The sequence below is a fragment of the Hemiscyllium ocellatum genome, chromosome 24 (genome assembly GCF_020745735.1).
Source record: "Hemiscyllium ocellatum isolate sHemOce1 chromosome 24, sHemOce1.pat.X.cur, whole genome shotgun sequence".
In the NCBI taxonomy this organism is placed as follows: domain Eukaryota; kingdom Metazoa; phylum Chordata; class Chondrichthyes; order Orectolobiformes; family Hemiscylliidae; genus Hemiscyllium; species Hemiscyllium ocellatum.
In genome coordinates, this window is record NC_083424.1 from 15,585,752 (window position 1) to 15,602,715 (window position 16,964).

Below are 16,964 nucleotides of genomic sequence, written 5' to 3' on the forward strand. Positions count from 1 at the left end.
AAATCCTTTTTAAATCTTTCTCCATGGCCCTAATTATATCAAGGGTCATGGAGAAAGATTTACCCTCTAGTTATACCCTCTAATTTTGGATAGCACCTCCCACAGGAAAAAAAAGACTATCTATTCACCCTATCTATGCCCCTCATGATTTTAAATGCCTCTACAAAGGTCACCCCTCAACCTCCATCAACGGATCCCAAAATGGAACTTTGCCACCCAATCTTGCAAATTACAAACTAACCCAAGCTGTAGGGAGCAAGTCCATGAAAATTCTGACCTATGATTATCTGTAGATTGCCCCATTTTACAAATAACATCAAAAAGGCTTGTCAGTGTTGGTTTTATAACGAATTAAAATCAATTAACGTAAATATCGCAAAATATTTAATTGCTGACTTATTGCTTTTTTAAAGCAGGATTCTGGATAATCTAAGATGGAGGATGGGTAAAGTTTCTGGCTGTAACAGCTGCTTTTTTTTTTAGGTATTTTAGGTGCTGGAGGCGATTTCCTCGAATTCCAGGAGCAGCAATTACTGTTTATATGCTGTTGCATTGTTTTGGAACTTTTTTAAAAAAATGTCAAAACAACAGCAGTTTTAAAAGGAAGAAGAACAGACAAAGGAAGCACATGGTGAGGTCAGTGCAGGAGAGAGAGAGAGAGAAAGAAACTGACAGAGCAGTGAACCTATACAGTTACTGCCTTTGCAGTTTGAATTCATGTATCGCTGAACAGTGGAGTGCGTATCTAAGGAGCAATGTTTTCACGCAGAGGGTGGTACATGTATGGAATGAGCTGCCCAAGGAAGTGGTGGAGGCTAGTACAATTGCAACATTTAAGAGGCATTTGAATGGGTATATGAATAGGAAGTGTTTGGAGGGATATGGGCTGGGTGCTGGCAGGTGGGACTAGATTGGGTTGGGATATCTGGTCGGCATGGATGGGTTGGACCGAAGGGTCTGTTTCCATGCTGTACATTTCTATGATTCTAATTAGCTACTTCCACCTTGTTACGATGTGTCAGTCTTCCATAAAACTGAAACAAGATTAGAATGTTTCTGCAGTGTTTGTAATGAAGTCAGCTAGGTCTACTTCATACACTGAGTTCCTTGATTGGGGCTGTTAATCTGATCCAGTCAGGGCGCCCTGCCTGACAGAAAACAGGAGTGGGTCGACAGCTGTCCCTCTTCCGCAGTTATGTTAGAGCCCGGGTGTCTCTGGAGAAGGAGCACGCGGTGTCCACCAACACCCTTGAGTTATTCAGGGAGAGGTGGACGCCACAGGGAGTGGAGTGTATTATTTACCTGTCCAATTCTATTTTGATTTAATCCCTGCCCTCCCCTTCACTGTTTGATCATGCAGCATTGCCCTTTGATGTGAAGGGCACTGCTTGTCACTGGCTACTTGGGTGTTTCTTCCTGGTGGTGGAAATTGAATAAAGATTCGTGCACTTTGTGTCTTTCACTGTGTCTCACACCTGCACGCACACAACAAGGGTGCGAAGGGAAAAATAAACACTACCGCAGTTAGGCGGTAGTTTGGGGGTAATGGAAAAAAGAGCAGGAGTGTCTGAGTTTCTGTTCACTCTGAGAGCTAGCTCTGAAGGAGCTGGATCAGTGTCAAGGACTCTCCATGTGTAAATAAAGGGTGACTTGGTGACAGGCTACCAGCCTCTCTGGAGTTATTTCAGTTCCTATGATATTGTGATGCATAATCTGCAGAGGAAAATCTTCCTCAACAGCTACTTTGGAAATAATTCTAACAGCAGTTACTGTTATGTCTCAGAACCTTTGATATGCCACGTTAAGAAGGAGGTTGGGGTGAACTTCTACAGGAGGAAGAGAAACCATTTGCAGAGGGTTATTTTCTTAATAGAAAACCAACAAGTCCACAACCAATGAAAATCAAAAAGAGAGAGAGAGCGCAAAACTCAGCAGCACAGTTCAAAAGCTTTTCTCAAAACGCGCTATCAGCTTTAAAATCCTTAACAGAACTGGTTTCCCCATTTTTTTTGCCTCTGTCTTATCTCTCTCTAATCTGTGATCAACTGACTAATCTGCCCTTGATAGACCACCTTGGTGCTAAAATGTCTGTACTGTACTTAGGGTAATAATTAAACTGCAAATATGTTTCTAGACCAGTTCACATAAACAAATAGCAATTCACTTATATTCTCCTCCTTTCCAAAACAAGCTGTTGCACAAAGTTTAAAGTTTAAAGTTTAATTCTCAACTTCAAGTCTCGGTTCCAATGCAAAAAATAAAGAAAACAGTGACAGTCTCAAAATGGCCCCAAAAAATGAAATATCATTTCAATAATTCATTTCATGACAAAGTAAGTAACATAATAACAAACGAGACACAAAGCTCACAGCCTCTGAATTATTCCTCCCTCTGGACTTTTAATCGCTATGCAGCTTCCTTGGTTACTTTCTTAAAGTTTCCATAGTTTACATTCAGGATAAACATCAGCAATAATGTTTTTTTTGTACAATTTCTATATTGAAAGACTGTGGTAATGAACTCTAACAGAACAATTTCAGAGTTTAAAAGTTAACGGACAATGATTCATAAAAACCAAAGCCTCAAATTTCAAAGTGTCGAAGAGCTGCCAACACCACAAATGCCTCCCTTTCTATAGGGAAATATCTTTTCTGATGTTGATTCAAGTTCTTAGAAAAATAACCCATTGGTTTCTCCATTCCAGCCTCCTCATCCTATTAGAGAACTGCTTCAGTCCCCAAAATGCCAGTGTCTGCTGCTAGTTTAAACAGTTTGCTAAAGTTAGGTGCAGTTAATGCAGGTTAATTTGTTGAAATTGTTTTCAGCATTTCAAAGGCTGCCTGGCATTCTGTTGACCATGCCACTTTTTGTTTTTGTAACAACTTGATTTAGGATATAGCCTCTATAGTGGATACAGTGCATTCTACTCAAATTAGGCACAAAATCAACATATTACCAAAAACTTAATTACTTTTCTTTTTGTTCTAAACTTTCCAAACCCTTCCTCATTCTGTGGCTTGCCACTAATCTTTGCCACATTGTATATGTTTTCCTTCAATTTGATGAAAGTCTTCAGCCAACCATGATTAACCAGGTAAGTTATCTCCTTCTTCCTCACTGGATATATCTACGGTGTGAGCCATGAAGTATATTTTTAAAAAAATGTCTTGACATTGTTCTTCAACTGCCTGTGTTATTAAATTCCTTTCTCTGTCCACTTTAGCTAGTTCTGCCCACATTTCTTTGTAGTTACCCTTGTTTAAGCATAGCACAGTTGTTTTCAACCCATGTTCTGCCCCATAAACTGAATGCTAAATTCTGTCATGTTAAGGTACTGTTTTCCAGGGGTCTTTAATTCTGATCTCCCTGTAGTAAAGAGATGCTGGCTATCCTTGATTAATCCTTGTATCTCCAAATAGAGTTCAATCCTGTCCCTTTGAATTTTTTCCAAAATGTTGCCTACTACTGATTTTAAACTCTGACCTATATTTGACTGGCTGAAACCAATCCCCCCCCCCCACCCCCCCGCCCCCATAACTAGATCACGATAGTTGTCTTATAAAGTCATAGAGATGTACAGCGTGGAAACAGATCCTTCAGTCCAACTCATCCATGCCAGCCAGATATCCCAACTCAATCTAGTCCCACCTTCCAGCACCCAGCCCATATCCCTCCAAAATCTTCCTATTCATATACCCATCCAAATGGCTCTTAAAAGTTGCAATTGTACCACCCTCCACCACATCCTCTGGCAGCTCATTCCATACACGTACCACCCTCTGCGTGAAAAAGTTGCCCCTTAGGTCTCTTTAAATCTTTCCCCTCTCACCATAAACATATGCCCTCTAGTTCTGGACTCCCCTACTCCAGGGGAAAGACTTTGTCTACTTAGCCTATCCATGATTTTATAAACATCTAGAAGGTCACTCCTCAGCCTCCGACACTCCAAGGAAAACAGCCTTAGTCTAGTCAACCTCTCCCTTTAGCTCAAATTCTCCAATCCTGGCAACATCCTTGTAAATCTTTTCTGAACCCTTTCAAGATTCACAACATCTTTCCGATAGGAAAGAGACCAGAATTGCACGCAATATTCCAACAGTGGCCTAACCAATGTCCTGTACAGCCCATAGCCCTGCATTTCCCAAGGATAACATGCACAGCCCTGCATGCTGTGGGCAATTTAGCACAGCCAATCCACCCAGCCTGCACATCCCCGTATCATGGAAGGAAACCCGCGTAGACGCAGAGAAAACATGCAGACTCCACACAGACAGATGCCCGAGGGCAGAACCAAAACCTGGTCCCTGTGCTAGCGCCTCTCCTGTGCCCAGAAAATACTTGAAAATTGTCAAGGCCCCTGTTATCTCCGCTCTTGCCTCCCACAGCATTTCATCTGGACATGGGTGTTTTTACAGTTTTATATGTTTATAATGATGTGGAAGTTTTGTTACAATTTAATACTTTAAATTGTACAGCATAGAAAGAAGCCTTTCAGCCCTGTATAATTATGCTGTCGCTCCAAAAAAGCTACCAGTTAGTCCCACCGGCCTGCTTTTTCCCCACAGTTCTTTTCTTTTCTAGACTACTGTCTAGAAGTTGTTTTTCTTTTATTTCTTCTAGAGCTTGAGTCTTCACCCTTATGAAGCACAAGATCATTGTTGGAATTTAAGTTTCACCCAGGATCTACACTTAATTCAATATAGAATAAACAGTTTATTTTTAATGCTACATCAATCTAAAACCAAGTATATATAATTATTAATTCTTTTCTTCTACTCACCAAATCAGTGTATCACCTGTGACTAAACACTATTGACCATCGCCTTAAAGTCAGGGGAGAGAGGTAATAGTTCGAGATGCTAATCATAAACACTCCATCAAATGTCTATCTGTGTGACGGATGCAGTTTGGACTTGATTATCTTTATTGATTCACAATCTGACTTTCAGCTCCATATGATTTTGTATACAAATTATCTCCATATCCACTCCACTGCTTTATAACTCAAACACTTGATAGAATTTGATAGCTAACAAATTAATGTCTACTTGAAGGAATGGATTTAAGGCAAGATTAGCAATTTGTTGTTCTATTACATCTAATCCTGAAGTTGCCCATTGAATTCCTCTGCTAATTTCCTCTGTTGCACTTAGGTACTTGTATGGAACCATTTTTTATCTTTGATTTAGTTTCTAGTATTTTCTCCAAACTCAGGAAGTGTGAAATGTTTTTTTTTAATTGGGAGAACTACAGATCCAGTTTCAATTTAAATTATTGAAGGACTGTTCATAAGTGTGAAATCTCTGTCCTTTCTCTGCAGTTCAAGTTCAATTTTAACATTTATGTCATAATGAATCCAAAGTCGAGAATCCACATATTTCCTGATAGCTCATTGCATACTTCAATCTTTGATTTTTAAAGAAGTGGTGTTTTTTGTCATTAGATATCAATACCTTTTCAGAATCTTCCCTTGTCTTAATCACCTCATATTAGCATGGAGGATTAGTTCAACATTGTCAGCATAAAGTTTGTTGTGCAAGAATTTAAACAAAAGATGCAAAAGGGCACTTACTTGAACATGGTTTACAATCTTAGCTTCCATTTCATGAGAAAAGTCCATAACTTTTACTTGCTGGTGATTATGTAGGAGTAATTGACAAAAAAAAGAGAAAATCAGTATTATTTCTTCAAAATGCGACAAATCTATGCCTGGTATGGCTTGTGCACTATCTGTTGTGATGAATGCCAATTGCTTGAGTTGCACATTTTTGAACTTGTGGATATCTTCACCCCTTTTCTCTCTCAGCGAAAAAAGGGTGAGAAGGTCCCTCAGAAAATATTGATCATACAGATCCGTTGAACTGCAGTGAGCAGCATTCATGGTCCTGAAAAACCTCCTTGGCTAAAGATTAATCTTGTCTTGATGCTGTAGAAGTACCAAGTAACATGCTCTGATTTCTTCTTTGGTTTAAATCTTTGAATAAAGAGTCAGAGGCTACAGTCATTGAAGTTGTGGATTTACTCGCCGAGCTGTTGTGTTTTTCTGCAAATGTTTCATTGCCTCCCAAGGTGACATCATCAGTGCATCTTTGATTAGGTGTTGGTGATCTGTCCCACCTGGTTTGTTGGTATTTCCGGTTCTGTATCTGAATGGTTTGTATACAGGGTCCAACTCAAAGTGTCTATTGATTAAGTGCTGGTGGGAGTGCCAAACTTCAAGAAATTCTCTGACGTGTCTCTGCTTTGCCAGTGCTAGGCAAAAGTCTCAGTTGAATTTGTATCCTTCATTGTCTGGTTGGAAACGTGAGTGTTAGTCATGTCTGGCAGTAGCAAGCTGATGTTTGTGCAATTGTATGTTCAGTTTTCTTCCTGTTTGACCTATGTAGTGTTTTCCACAGTCTTTGCAGGACATCTTGTAGTTAGCGTGTGTTCTTTTGGATGTGGGCATCGGGTCTGTAACGTTTTTGAGGAGCTGGTGGAAGATGTTTACTAGTTTGTGGGCCACTAAGATTCCCAGTGGTCTGAGTAGTTGGGTAGTTATCTCTCTGATATGTCTTTGATGTGTGGTTTAGTCACTATCGTGTCTGGTCATGTAGTGTTTTCTTCTTTAGGTTTGTTCCGTAAGTACTAGAGAATGGTGCTGTTGGGTACCTGTTTCATTTAAATCCTTTGAATAGGTGTTCCTGTCCCACCTTCTGGTCAGCACTGCTGCCTCGCAGCGCCAGGGACCTAGGTTCGATTCCAGCCTTGGGCGACTGTTTGTGTGGAGTTTGCACATTCTCCTGGTGTCTGCATGGGTTTTCTCCGGGTGCTCTGGTTTCTTTCCCATGGCCCAAAGATGTGCAGGTCAGGTGAATTGGCCATGCTAAATTGCCCATAGTGTTATGTGCATTAGTCAAAGGGAAATGGGTCTGGGTGGGTTACTCTTCGGAGGGTCGTTGTGGACTTGTTGGGCTGAAGGGCCTGTTTCCACTGTAAGGGTCCTAATCAATCTGTTCTAGAGTTCTGGGCTGCTACAGTGTTTTTGTTTTTGTAACAACTTGCATGTTTAAATAATGCCTTAATGCATCTCCACTTGTGAGCGTTGGGGTGGTTGCTGTTATAGTTCACTATTGGTCAATCTGGGTGTTCTTCCTGTACACACTGGTCTGGAATTCACCAACAAAGGTATGTATTCCACTAATATGTCCAGAAAGGGGAGTCTGCTGTTGTTATCCTCTTCTTCAGTGAACTTTATCCCAGTGAGGATATTATTGGTATGGTGCTGGATTTCTACCAGTTCCATAAACGAAATGGGTACCCCAACAGTTGACTGGGAATACTATAATTCAAGCACTGTAGTTGGGTCAGTTTTTGACCAATGTGTGCAGAAAGGTTTCCTGACACAGTAGGTAATCAGGCCAACAAGGGGCAAGGCCACATTAGATTTGGTACTGGGTAATGAACCTGACCAGGCAATAGATTTGAAGGTAGGTGAGCACTTTGGTAGTGACCACAGTTCGGGTATGTTTACTTTAGCAATGGAGAAGGATAGGTATATACTGCAGGGCAAGAGTTATAGCTGGGGGAAAGGCAACTACGATGCAATTAAGTAAGATTTAGGATACATAGGATGGGGAAGGAAACTATTGGAGATGGGCACAATTGAAATGTGGAGATTATTCAAGGAACAGCTACTGCAGGTCCTTGATAAATATGTACCTGTCAGGAAGGGAGGAACTTGTCAAGCATGGGAGCTATGGTTTACTAAGGAATTGAATTTCTTGTCAAGAGGAAGAAGAATGAGATGTGAAGACTCAGTTAGGGTGCTTGAGAGTTACAGGTTAGCCAGGAAAGACCTAAAGAGAGAGTGAAGAAGAGCCAGGAGGGGACATGAGAAGTTATTGGCAGATAGGATGAAGGAAAATCCTAAAGCTTTCTATAGGTATATCAGGAATTGGAGAATGTCTCGAGAAAGATTAGGCCCAATCAAGTGCAGCAGTGGGAAGTTGTGTGGAGTCAGAGGAGATATGGGAAGTGCTAAATGAATATTTTTCGTCAGTATTCACTCTTGAAAAAGACAAAGTTGTTGAGGAGAATAGATATACAGGATACTAGACTAGATAGGATTGAGGTTCACAAGGAGGAGGTGTTCACAATTCTGGAAAGTGCAAAAATAGATAAGTCCCCTGGGGAGAATGGAACTTATCCTAGGTTTCTCTGGGAAGCCAGGGAGGAGATTGCCGATCTTTGAACTTTGATCTTTATGTCATCATTGTCTCCAGGAATAGTGCCAGAAGACTGAGGGATAGCAAATGTTGTTCCCTTATTCAAGAAGGGGAATAGAGACAACCATGGTAATTATAGACCAGTGAGCCTTACTTTGGTTGTGGGTAAAGTGTTGGAAAAGGTTATAAGAGATAGCATTTTTAATTATCTAGAAACGAAAAAATTGATTAGGGATAGTCAACACGGTTTTGTGAAAGGTAGGTCATGCCTCACAAACCTTATTGAGCTCTTTGAGAGGATGACCAAACAGGTGGATGAGGGTAAAGCTGCTGTTGTGGTGTACATAGATTTCAGTAAGGCATTTGATAAGGTTTTCCATGGTAGGATATTGCACAAAATACGGAGGCATGAGATTGAGGGCGATTCAGCAGTTTGGATTAGAAATTGGTGATGTGAAGGCTGGTGGTTGCTGGGAAATGTTCCTCCTAGAGTTCAGTTGCTGGTGGTGTACCACAAGGATCTAATTTTGGGTCCATGCTCTTGGTCCTTTTTAAAAACAACCTGGATGAGGGTATAGAAGGTTGGGTTAGTAAATTTGCAGATGACATGAAGGTCAGTGGAGTTGTGGATAGTGCTGAAGGCTGTTGAAGGTTTCAAAAGGACATAGATAAGCTGCAGAGCTGGGCTGAGAGGTGGCGAATAGAGAAAAGTGTGAGGTGATTCACTTCGGAAGGAGCAACAGGAATGCGGAGTACTGGGGTAATGGTAGGATTCTTGGTACTGTAGATGAGCAGAGATCTCCTTATCCATGTATATTCCTGAAAGTTGCCATCCGAGTTGATAGGATTGTTAAGAAGGTATATGGTGTGTTAGCTTTTATTAGTAGAGGGATTGAGTTTCGGAACCCTGAGGTCATACTGAAGCTGTACAAAACAGTGATGCAGCCACAGTTGGAGTATTGCGTACAGTTCTGGTCACCGCATTATAAGAAGGATATGGAAGTTTTGGAAAGGGTGCAGAGGATATTTACTAGGATGTTACCTGGTATGGAGGAAAGCTCTTATGAGGAAAGGCTGAGGGACTTGAGGCTGTTTTCATTAGAGGGAAGGTTGAGAGGTGACTTACTTGATAATCAGACGGTTAGATACGTTGGACAGTGAGAGCCTCTTTCCTCGGAAGGTGATGGCTAGCACAAGGGAGCATAGCTTTAAATCGAGGGGTGATAGATATAGGACAGATGTCAGAGGTAGTTTCTTTACTTAGAATAGTAGGGGCATGGAATGCACTGCCTGCAACAGTCGTAGACTTGCCAACTTTAAGGGCATTTAAATGGTCATTGGATCGTCATATGGATGAAAATGCAATTGTGAAGGTTAGATGGGCTTCAGATTGGTTTCATAGATCGGTGCAACATCAAGGGCTGAAGGGCCTGTACTGTGCTGTAATGTTCTATGTTCTAACAGCACTATCCTCCGGTGCTTACGGGACAAACCCAGAAAACACTACACAACCAGCTAGCGACCTTACCATACATTTAAGATGTATCAGAGATAACTACCCAACTACTCAGACCCATGGGAATCTTAGTGGCCCACAAACTAGTAAACACCTTCCACCAGCTCCTCCAAAGCTTTAAAGACCTGATCCCTGCATCCAACAGGGCAAACACTATCTACAAGACACCCTGCAAAGATTGTGGAAAATACTACATGGATCAAACAGGAAGAAAACCGACCATACGAGTGTACATACCTCAGCTTGCTACTGCCAGACAGGGCCAGCGCGCACTCCTTTTCAACCGCACAGATAACGTCGTAGGACACAAATTCAACTGGGATGATGTAACCATCCTAGCCAGGCAAAACAGAGACACATTAGATAATTTCTTGAAGCCTGACACTCCATCTAGAACTTAATCAATAGACTCATTGAATTGGATCCCGAATATAAACCACTCGGATACAGAACTGTAAGTACCAACAAATACACATAAATACCAGGCGGGACAGACCACCTTATCAAAGATGCACTAATGATGTCACCTAGCAAGACAATGAAATGTTTGCAGAAAACCCACCAGCTCAGCAAACAAGTCTACGCTTCATCCACAACCTGAGCTGCAAATCTTCTCAAGAACACTTTAGTCTTTGTTTCTTTAAATACTTTGCCAGCTGTGAATGGTTTGTGTTTTGCCACAAGGTGGCAAACATGGCATAATGCTTCAGCGAAGGCCTTACCTTCTGCTCATAGAGAAAAAAGTGACTGTTGTGCTTTCAAAAACAGCTTTCAGTGCATCAACGTTATTTGTCCAAAACATGCTATTCAAGGAAATATCTTGAATATACTGTGCTAATTGTGTGGCTATTCCAAATTGTCCTTTTTACTTTGCGATGTACTTTTGGTGATATGTAAAGCGAGCGCTTATATATTTTATAGTTGTAAGCAAACATTCATTTTCCCATTCCATGTGAAACTGAACATTTTTAGTTTCTTTTTAGAAACAAATATCTTCCTTTGCAAATAAACCAAAGCTCTGTAATTTCAGCATTCCTTTCTGCCAACTAGCTATTCAAATAATCATTGCTGTTATTTTCCAAATTTGAAGTACTTAACTCATTCTGGGTGATGTAGAGAGGTTTTTAACTGTTAGAATTGCCTGTCTTATCATCTTTTCTCACTTGGTATGTTCCTCATTAGTTCTACTTAAACCTAAGACACTGCATTTTCTAATTTATTTTCAACTACTTTGCTAATATATACAGCTTTCTAGTTGCCTTTGCCCTTTGGTTTGCACATTATAAGCAATAGAAATATGCTGTTCATGATTCCCTGCTCATCACACAACACATAGGTCTGTTTTCTGGTCAGGTTACAGTGATTCCGAGTTTTCTACTTAGCTTTGTGCAGGTCTTGTTAACAAGTACAGTTACTTACTGATAAGCATTTTAGGCAAGGCAAGCTGTGTATTTTAATTTAGTTTTGTTTGCCTTGCTGTATATAATTAGAAAATCGGTCCACTTTTTTAAAAAAATAATTTCCTTGCTGGAAATATGAAAACAAAAACAGATATTGCTGGAGAAACTAAAGTTCTGAAGAAGGACAGCAGGACTTCAGTGCTCAAAGGCATAATTTAGTACAACTCCATGCATATCACAACCCCATATGCAAACTATAATCCCATCTACACAGACAAATTGCAAGAATATCTTGTCAAATGCAGTCTGACTGTTCATAAATTAGAATCTTCCTTATTTACATTAGCAAAGTTGACCTTTACCTTGGTAATGCGCACCCAACATCACCCACTTCTCTACTTGAAATATTAACTATACTTTCTCTCTATAGATGCTTCCACACCTGCTAAGTTTCTCACTCAATTACTATTTTTGGAGAAAAAAAAAAGTTTCTTACAGTTTCCATAATGTGCATATTTGCTTCTCTCACATTCTCTATCAATACATGCCTGCTTTCTTTTTTTAACCAAAATAGACAGGCAGGAGGCTGGAAGAACACAGCAAATCAGATAGCATCAGGAGGTGGAGAAGTTGGTGTTTCAGCTATAACCCTTCTTCCAGCTTCCTGTCTGTCTATTTTGGATTCCCGCATCTGCAGATATTTTATCTTTTTTTTAACCAAGCTTTGTTATTGCTATAACCACCACAGTTTTTCTGTTTCCAAATCAGCGAGGTGAATCAATTAATATTCATTATCACCCGGGACTAATCTTGCCTGCTGGATCCTTCAGCAAGTTAACAAGTAGTTTTGCTAATACTACTTGACATGACTGTAATAGCACAAAGCAGCTCTTGCTCTTACAGTATTTAGCTTACAAATTGCATTTTCATTTTCAGTATAATGCAAGGATGCGTTTCCTTGTATTCCAAACTATCTTGAGTAAAACCTTTTTTTGTCATGATTAGTGTTGTATTGTTTCCTATTTGAAGTAAGAAACTACAGTACTATCATTTTAAGACTTTTCCATTGTGATCTTCAGTGCTAATAATAACTTGTGGCTAAATCATTTATACGTTCTTTCATGTAATGGATAAAATAAAAGATTGGGACAAGCAATAGAATTGACTGTGCCCTGATAGCTGTCTCTGAATTTCTTTGAAATTCATACCAGTGTGCAGATTCATATGTTGCAGCTTTTTAATCATATAAGCATATATACAAGATTTGGCTACTTCTGTTACTGCAACCGGGACCTTGAATTCATGTCACACAACATTGCACTATACACACAGACACTCCTATACGCGCGCGCACACACACACACATATGCACTCCTATACACACAATACACCGACACGCATATACACAGACGTGCACACATTCCTACAGACACACACACTCCCACGCTCTCACACGCATCCTCTCACAGACTTAGACCACTTTACACTTACACACACACATATACACTTTCTCTCACAGACACTCACAACCCCTCACCCCAGACACAAACACACTTTTACAGAAACACTCACTCACACATGCGCCCTCTCTCGGATTTAGACATTCTACGCTCACATACATACACATACACACATCTCTCTCACTCACTCACAATCCCCCATCCCAGACACACACGCACACACACAAACCCATATGCACACATATACGTTTGTATGGGGTGAATTTGTATTTGCAGAGTTACATTGTACTTTGCTCAAAAACTGCATGAATTCATGTAAGACTGTTAACTCAACTTTTTAGATTAGAATCCGTCTAAACATTATGACACAGATAGGGAACACAGAAAGCTAACACCTTCAACATATTATCTGGCTGACACCAATTGTTACAGTTAACCTGACAATATAACTTTTAAGTTTTGTGATTTACATATAAAAGAAGTGAAACTATCATGGTATTCTAACAGATGAAAGACTCAACAAACAATCAACATATTTTTCAACGTATAATTTCAGTTACGTCACATTATAAACTTTTGCTATAAATTCTGTGTTTTATAATTGTGTCCTCCACAACCACCTGATGAAGGAGCGACGCTCCGAAAGCTAGTGCTTCCAATTAAACCTTTTGGACTATAACCTGGTGTTGTGTGATTTTTAACTCTTTCCAGAGCATTAGCCGAGCTGTCTTGAAGGTAAAAGTGAGGACTGCAGATGCTGAAAACCAGAGTTTAGATCAAAGTGGTACTGGATAAGAACAGCAGGCCAGGCAGCATCCGAGGAGCAGGAAAATTGACGTTTCAGGCATAAGCCTTTCATCAGGAATAGAAGCAGGGAGCCTCCAGGGTGGAGAGATAAATGGGTTGGGGGGGGGGGGGGTGGGGGGTGGGTGGCACGGCTGGGGAGAAGGTAGCAAAGAGTACAGTAGGTGAATGGGGGTGGGGATGGAGGTGACAGGTCAGAGAGGAGGGTGGAGGAAGGTAGCAGGTTCTGGGCTGCCTCCACTGCCACTCCCTCACCACCCGATGCCTGGAAGAAGAATGCCTCATCTTCCGCCTCAGAACACTTCAATCGCAGGGCATCAATGTCGACTTCACCAGTTTCCTAATTTCCCCTCGTCCCACCTTACCCTAGTTCCAACCTTCCAGCTCAGCACCGTCCTCATGACCTGTCCTACCTGCCAATGTCCCTTCCCCTCCACTCCACCCTCCCCTCTGACCTGTCACCTCCACCTCCATCACTAACCCCCATTCACGTATTGTACTCTTTGCTAATTCTCCCCAGCCCCCCCCCCCCCCCCCCCCCCCCCCGCATTTATTTCTCCATCCTGGAGGCTCCCTGCTACTATTCCTGATGAAGAGCTTTTGCCCAAAATGTCGATTTCCTTGGATGCTGCCTGGCCTGCTGTTCTTTTCCAGCACCACTCTGATCTAAACTCTAGCTGTCTTGAAGACTAGTTCAGTTGCATCACCACTACGTTAATGGATTAATTGTAAATTTTCTTTGAAATACTTTTCCACCACTTGGTTCATGCCAGTAAGGTTTCCAGCCCTGATAGTTTAGTTTTCAGCATCTTGACGCCTGTAACACTATCACTCGCAAAGAGTAATTTTAAGACAATTTCAGGAATTCTAAGGTCTGAAGCCATTTTACAATGGATTTGCCTTTTCCATATAAAAGGTATGAATCTGGTTGAAACCTTCAATGCAAGTGGGCTTTCAGAAAAACAACAGGTTATTTCTCACCAGTTTGTAATTTTTACTGACTTGAATAATTTGCCATGATTTTTTAATTTCAAAGGATGTAAAAGGCTACAGGGACATTAGGAAATGAGTCTCTGAAGAGAGTATCTGAAAGGATGCAGACTCCTGGGAAAAGTGAAGTGGCGTGTTGAAAAAAATCATTCATAATTTCCCAGTTCTGAAGTTTCCTACTTCTGAAGGGTCACTGGACCCGAAACATTACCTCTGCTTTCTTTCTACAGATGCTGCCAGACCTGTTGAGTTCTTGCAACAATTGCTTCTATTTTTGTTTCTGATTTCCAGCAACTGCAGTTCTTTGGGTTCTGTTTTCATCAGTTTCCCATGTGTGTAAACCAGTTTGATTTCCAAAATAAAGAAGTTGTCCTACATGATTAGATAAGTAAATCATAATGTCAAGCCTTTGCAATATTTCCTCAGCGTCGTTAATGACTTTTTTTTTTAAAAATGGATTTTTCTAACCTTTATTCAGAAAACCTGCATCAAATTTCCGTAATCCATATAAGAGAATGTAAAACACCGTGTCCCGATCAAAGGATACTTTTTTCTCATTGGTTCTAAACTTTTCTATTCATGGGGATTTTAATTTTGCAGAATTCAATTTGATACTCTGATGGTTTTTATCTCTGTGAGACACAATATAAATCCAGATTGGAATATGCCTGTCTGTAAGCCACTAATGTGAAATGATTTTGTGCTGTTTCAGGTGAACTTCCTAATTTTATAGCACAAAAGTATCCATTAAATTAAGCTACTGTTTTTTTTTAGCTCATTTGGAAATCAGAGGAAATAGAAAAACACTCACTATGCTGTAGAGTCAATATTTTTACAGGAAGAGGTCTGTAAATTTGGAAAATCAGAAGTGCTTTGATATACTTGACTTCTGTGTATTTATTGAAGGACTAATGGATTTCCACAAACTCAGTCTTCAGAGTAGGCTTCTTCATTAAGCAAATCCTAACTTAGTTTTGTGGGGCAATAAGATGGACTTGCCTGTGTTCAAGTTTAATCATTCTGTTGTATCACCAAAGTTGAAATTTGAAACTTGGTTACTTTTTTCTTTTTTTTACAGGAGGGTGGAAGTGATGATGATCGTAGATTACAACAACAGAGGTAATTGTTGGATCTGCATTGTACAACTTATTTCCTGTATGTTGATTTTTACCTTTCACTCAAACACTGAAAAGCTGGTTCCAAAAGGTTTATCTTGAAATTTTATTTTCAACCATTTATATCTTCAACCTGTGATCAAATTTTTAAAAAATATTTTAATGCCATCTGTAAATGAAATGTAAAATCCTGAGTAATAAATGCAGGAGTTCAGTTATTTTAAATCACTGATTCTAAGCAAAGAAACGTGAAACTGGGGTTTCAATCTCCAAAATATCTGTAAGCATTTGATTTATTAAACAGACTAGTGTTATTCTTTGGCCATAAAGTAGTGTCTCTGTCCATAACTGTCTTAATTCATGTGTCCTACAGTTTCCATTGTCTGCACATTTGTTTCTTTCACATTCTCTGTTAATACACAAATTTTGGGGCTTAAAAGTTTTTTTGAAATGTTAAATACAATTTTAAGGAGAATTGACTGCAAATGACTGAACTAAATTAGGATGCATAGTTTCAACTTTTATTTCCTAGATAGCTGAAGATATAATTTATCTAGCCATTTATAATTTTAAAGATTGAATTTATCCAATTCAGTGTTTCAGTTTAACACGTGCTTCCAAAATATTGGCATATTTTATTCCTTTCATTAAATGGCTTCATTTCTTTGCTCATTTGTCAAAAGCTTTTTGCACTTGCTTATGCTGACATTCTTCATTGCCATTTCTCCCAGTTTGGTATTGTCTATTATGAACCTTTTGGGTGCAACTCCTTTCTCCAAATTATTTATAAAAATCTTTGGGCGTCTAAGAGGGAGAAACTAGAACACTCGTTGGTGACTGTTAAAATTGAGAGAAGCAGAGCAAGAGAGAAGTAAAGGAGGAAATAGGTATTAGATTTAAGAACAATGCCAAGATGTTGACTGCTGTCAAGGATTGTCAAAGTTGGAAAGTCCTGGTTGTCAGCTTTATAAATCATAACAGTTGATGAAAAAACATCAAAGGCACCGATTTTGTAGCAGTCTTCTGGTTAAGCGGTGTTATGGTTTGAAGTGGGAGAAGAGAACTGATTATTTTCCTTGTCCCACTCCTCTAATAGTCACAGTAAAATTTGAATTTAAAAAGGGAAGTGAATTTGCAAATTAAATACATCTGACTGTATTGTTTAGTATAGTACGTAGAACAATACAGCGCAAAACAGACACTTCGGCCCTGTGAACTAATCTAAACCATTCCCCCTACACTATCCCATCATCATCCATTTGCTTATCCAAGTATTGTTTAAATGCCCCTAATCTGGCTGAGTTAACTACATTGTCCGGCAGTACATTCCACGATGTTACCACTCTGAGTAAAGAACCTGCCTCTGACACCTGTTTTAAATCTATCACCCCTCAATTTGTAGTTATGGCTCCTTGTACAAGCTGACCTCATTATCCGAGGAAAAATACTTTCACTGTCTACCCTATCTAATC

General features: G+C 39.9%; 1 protein-coding gene across 1 annotated transcript in view; it reads left to right on the forward strand.

Annotated features, from left to right (window-relative positions):
* LOC132827448 (protein phosphatase Slingshot homolog 1-like) overlaps positions 1–16,964 on the forward strand; it is a 127,338-nt gene that overhangs the window by 22,600 nt on the left and 87,774 nt on the right. The window contains exon 2 of the mRNA XM_060844134.1: positions 15,456–15,496. Coding sequence (XP_060700117.1) covers positions 15,456–15,496 — 41 coding nt within the window. The remainder of the gene's footprint in view (positions 1–15,455; positions 15,497–16,964) is intronic.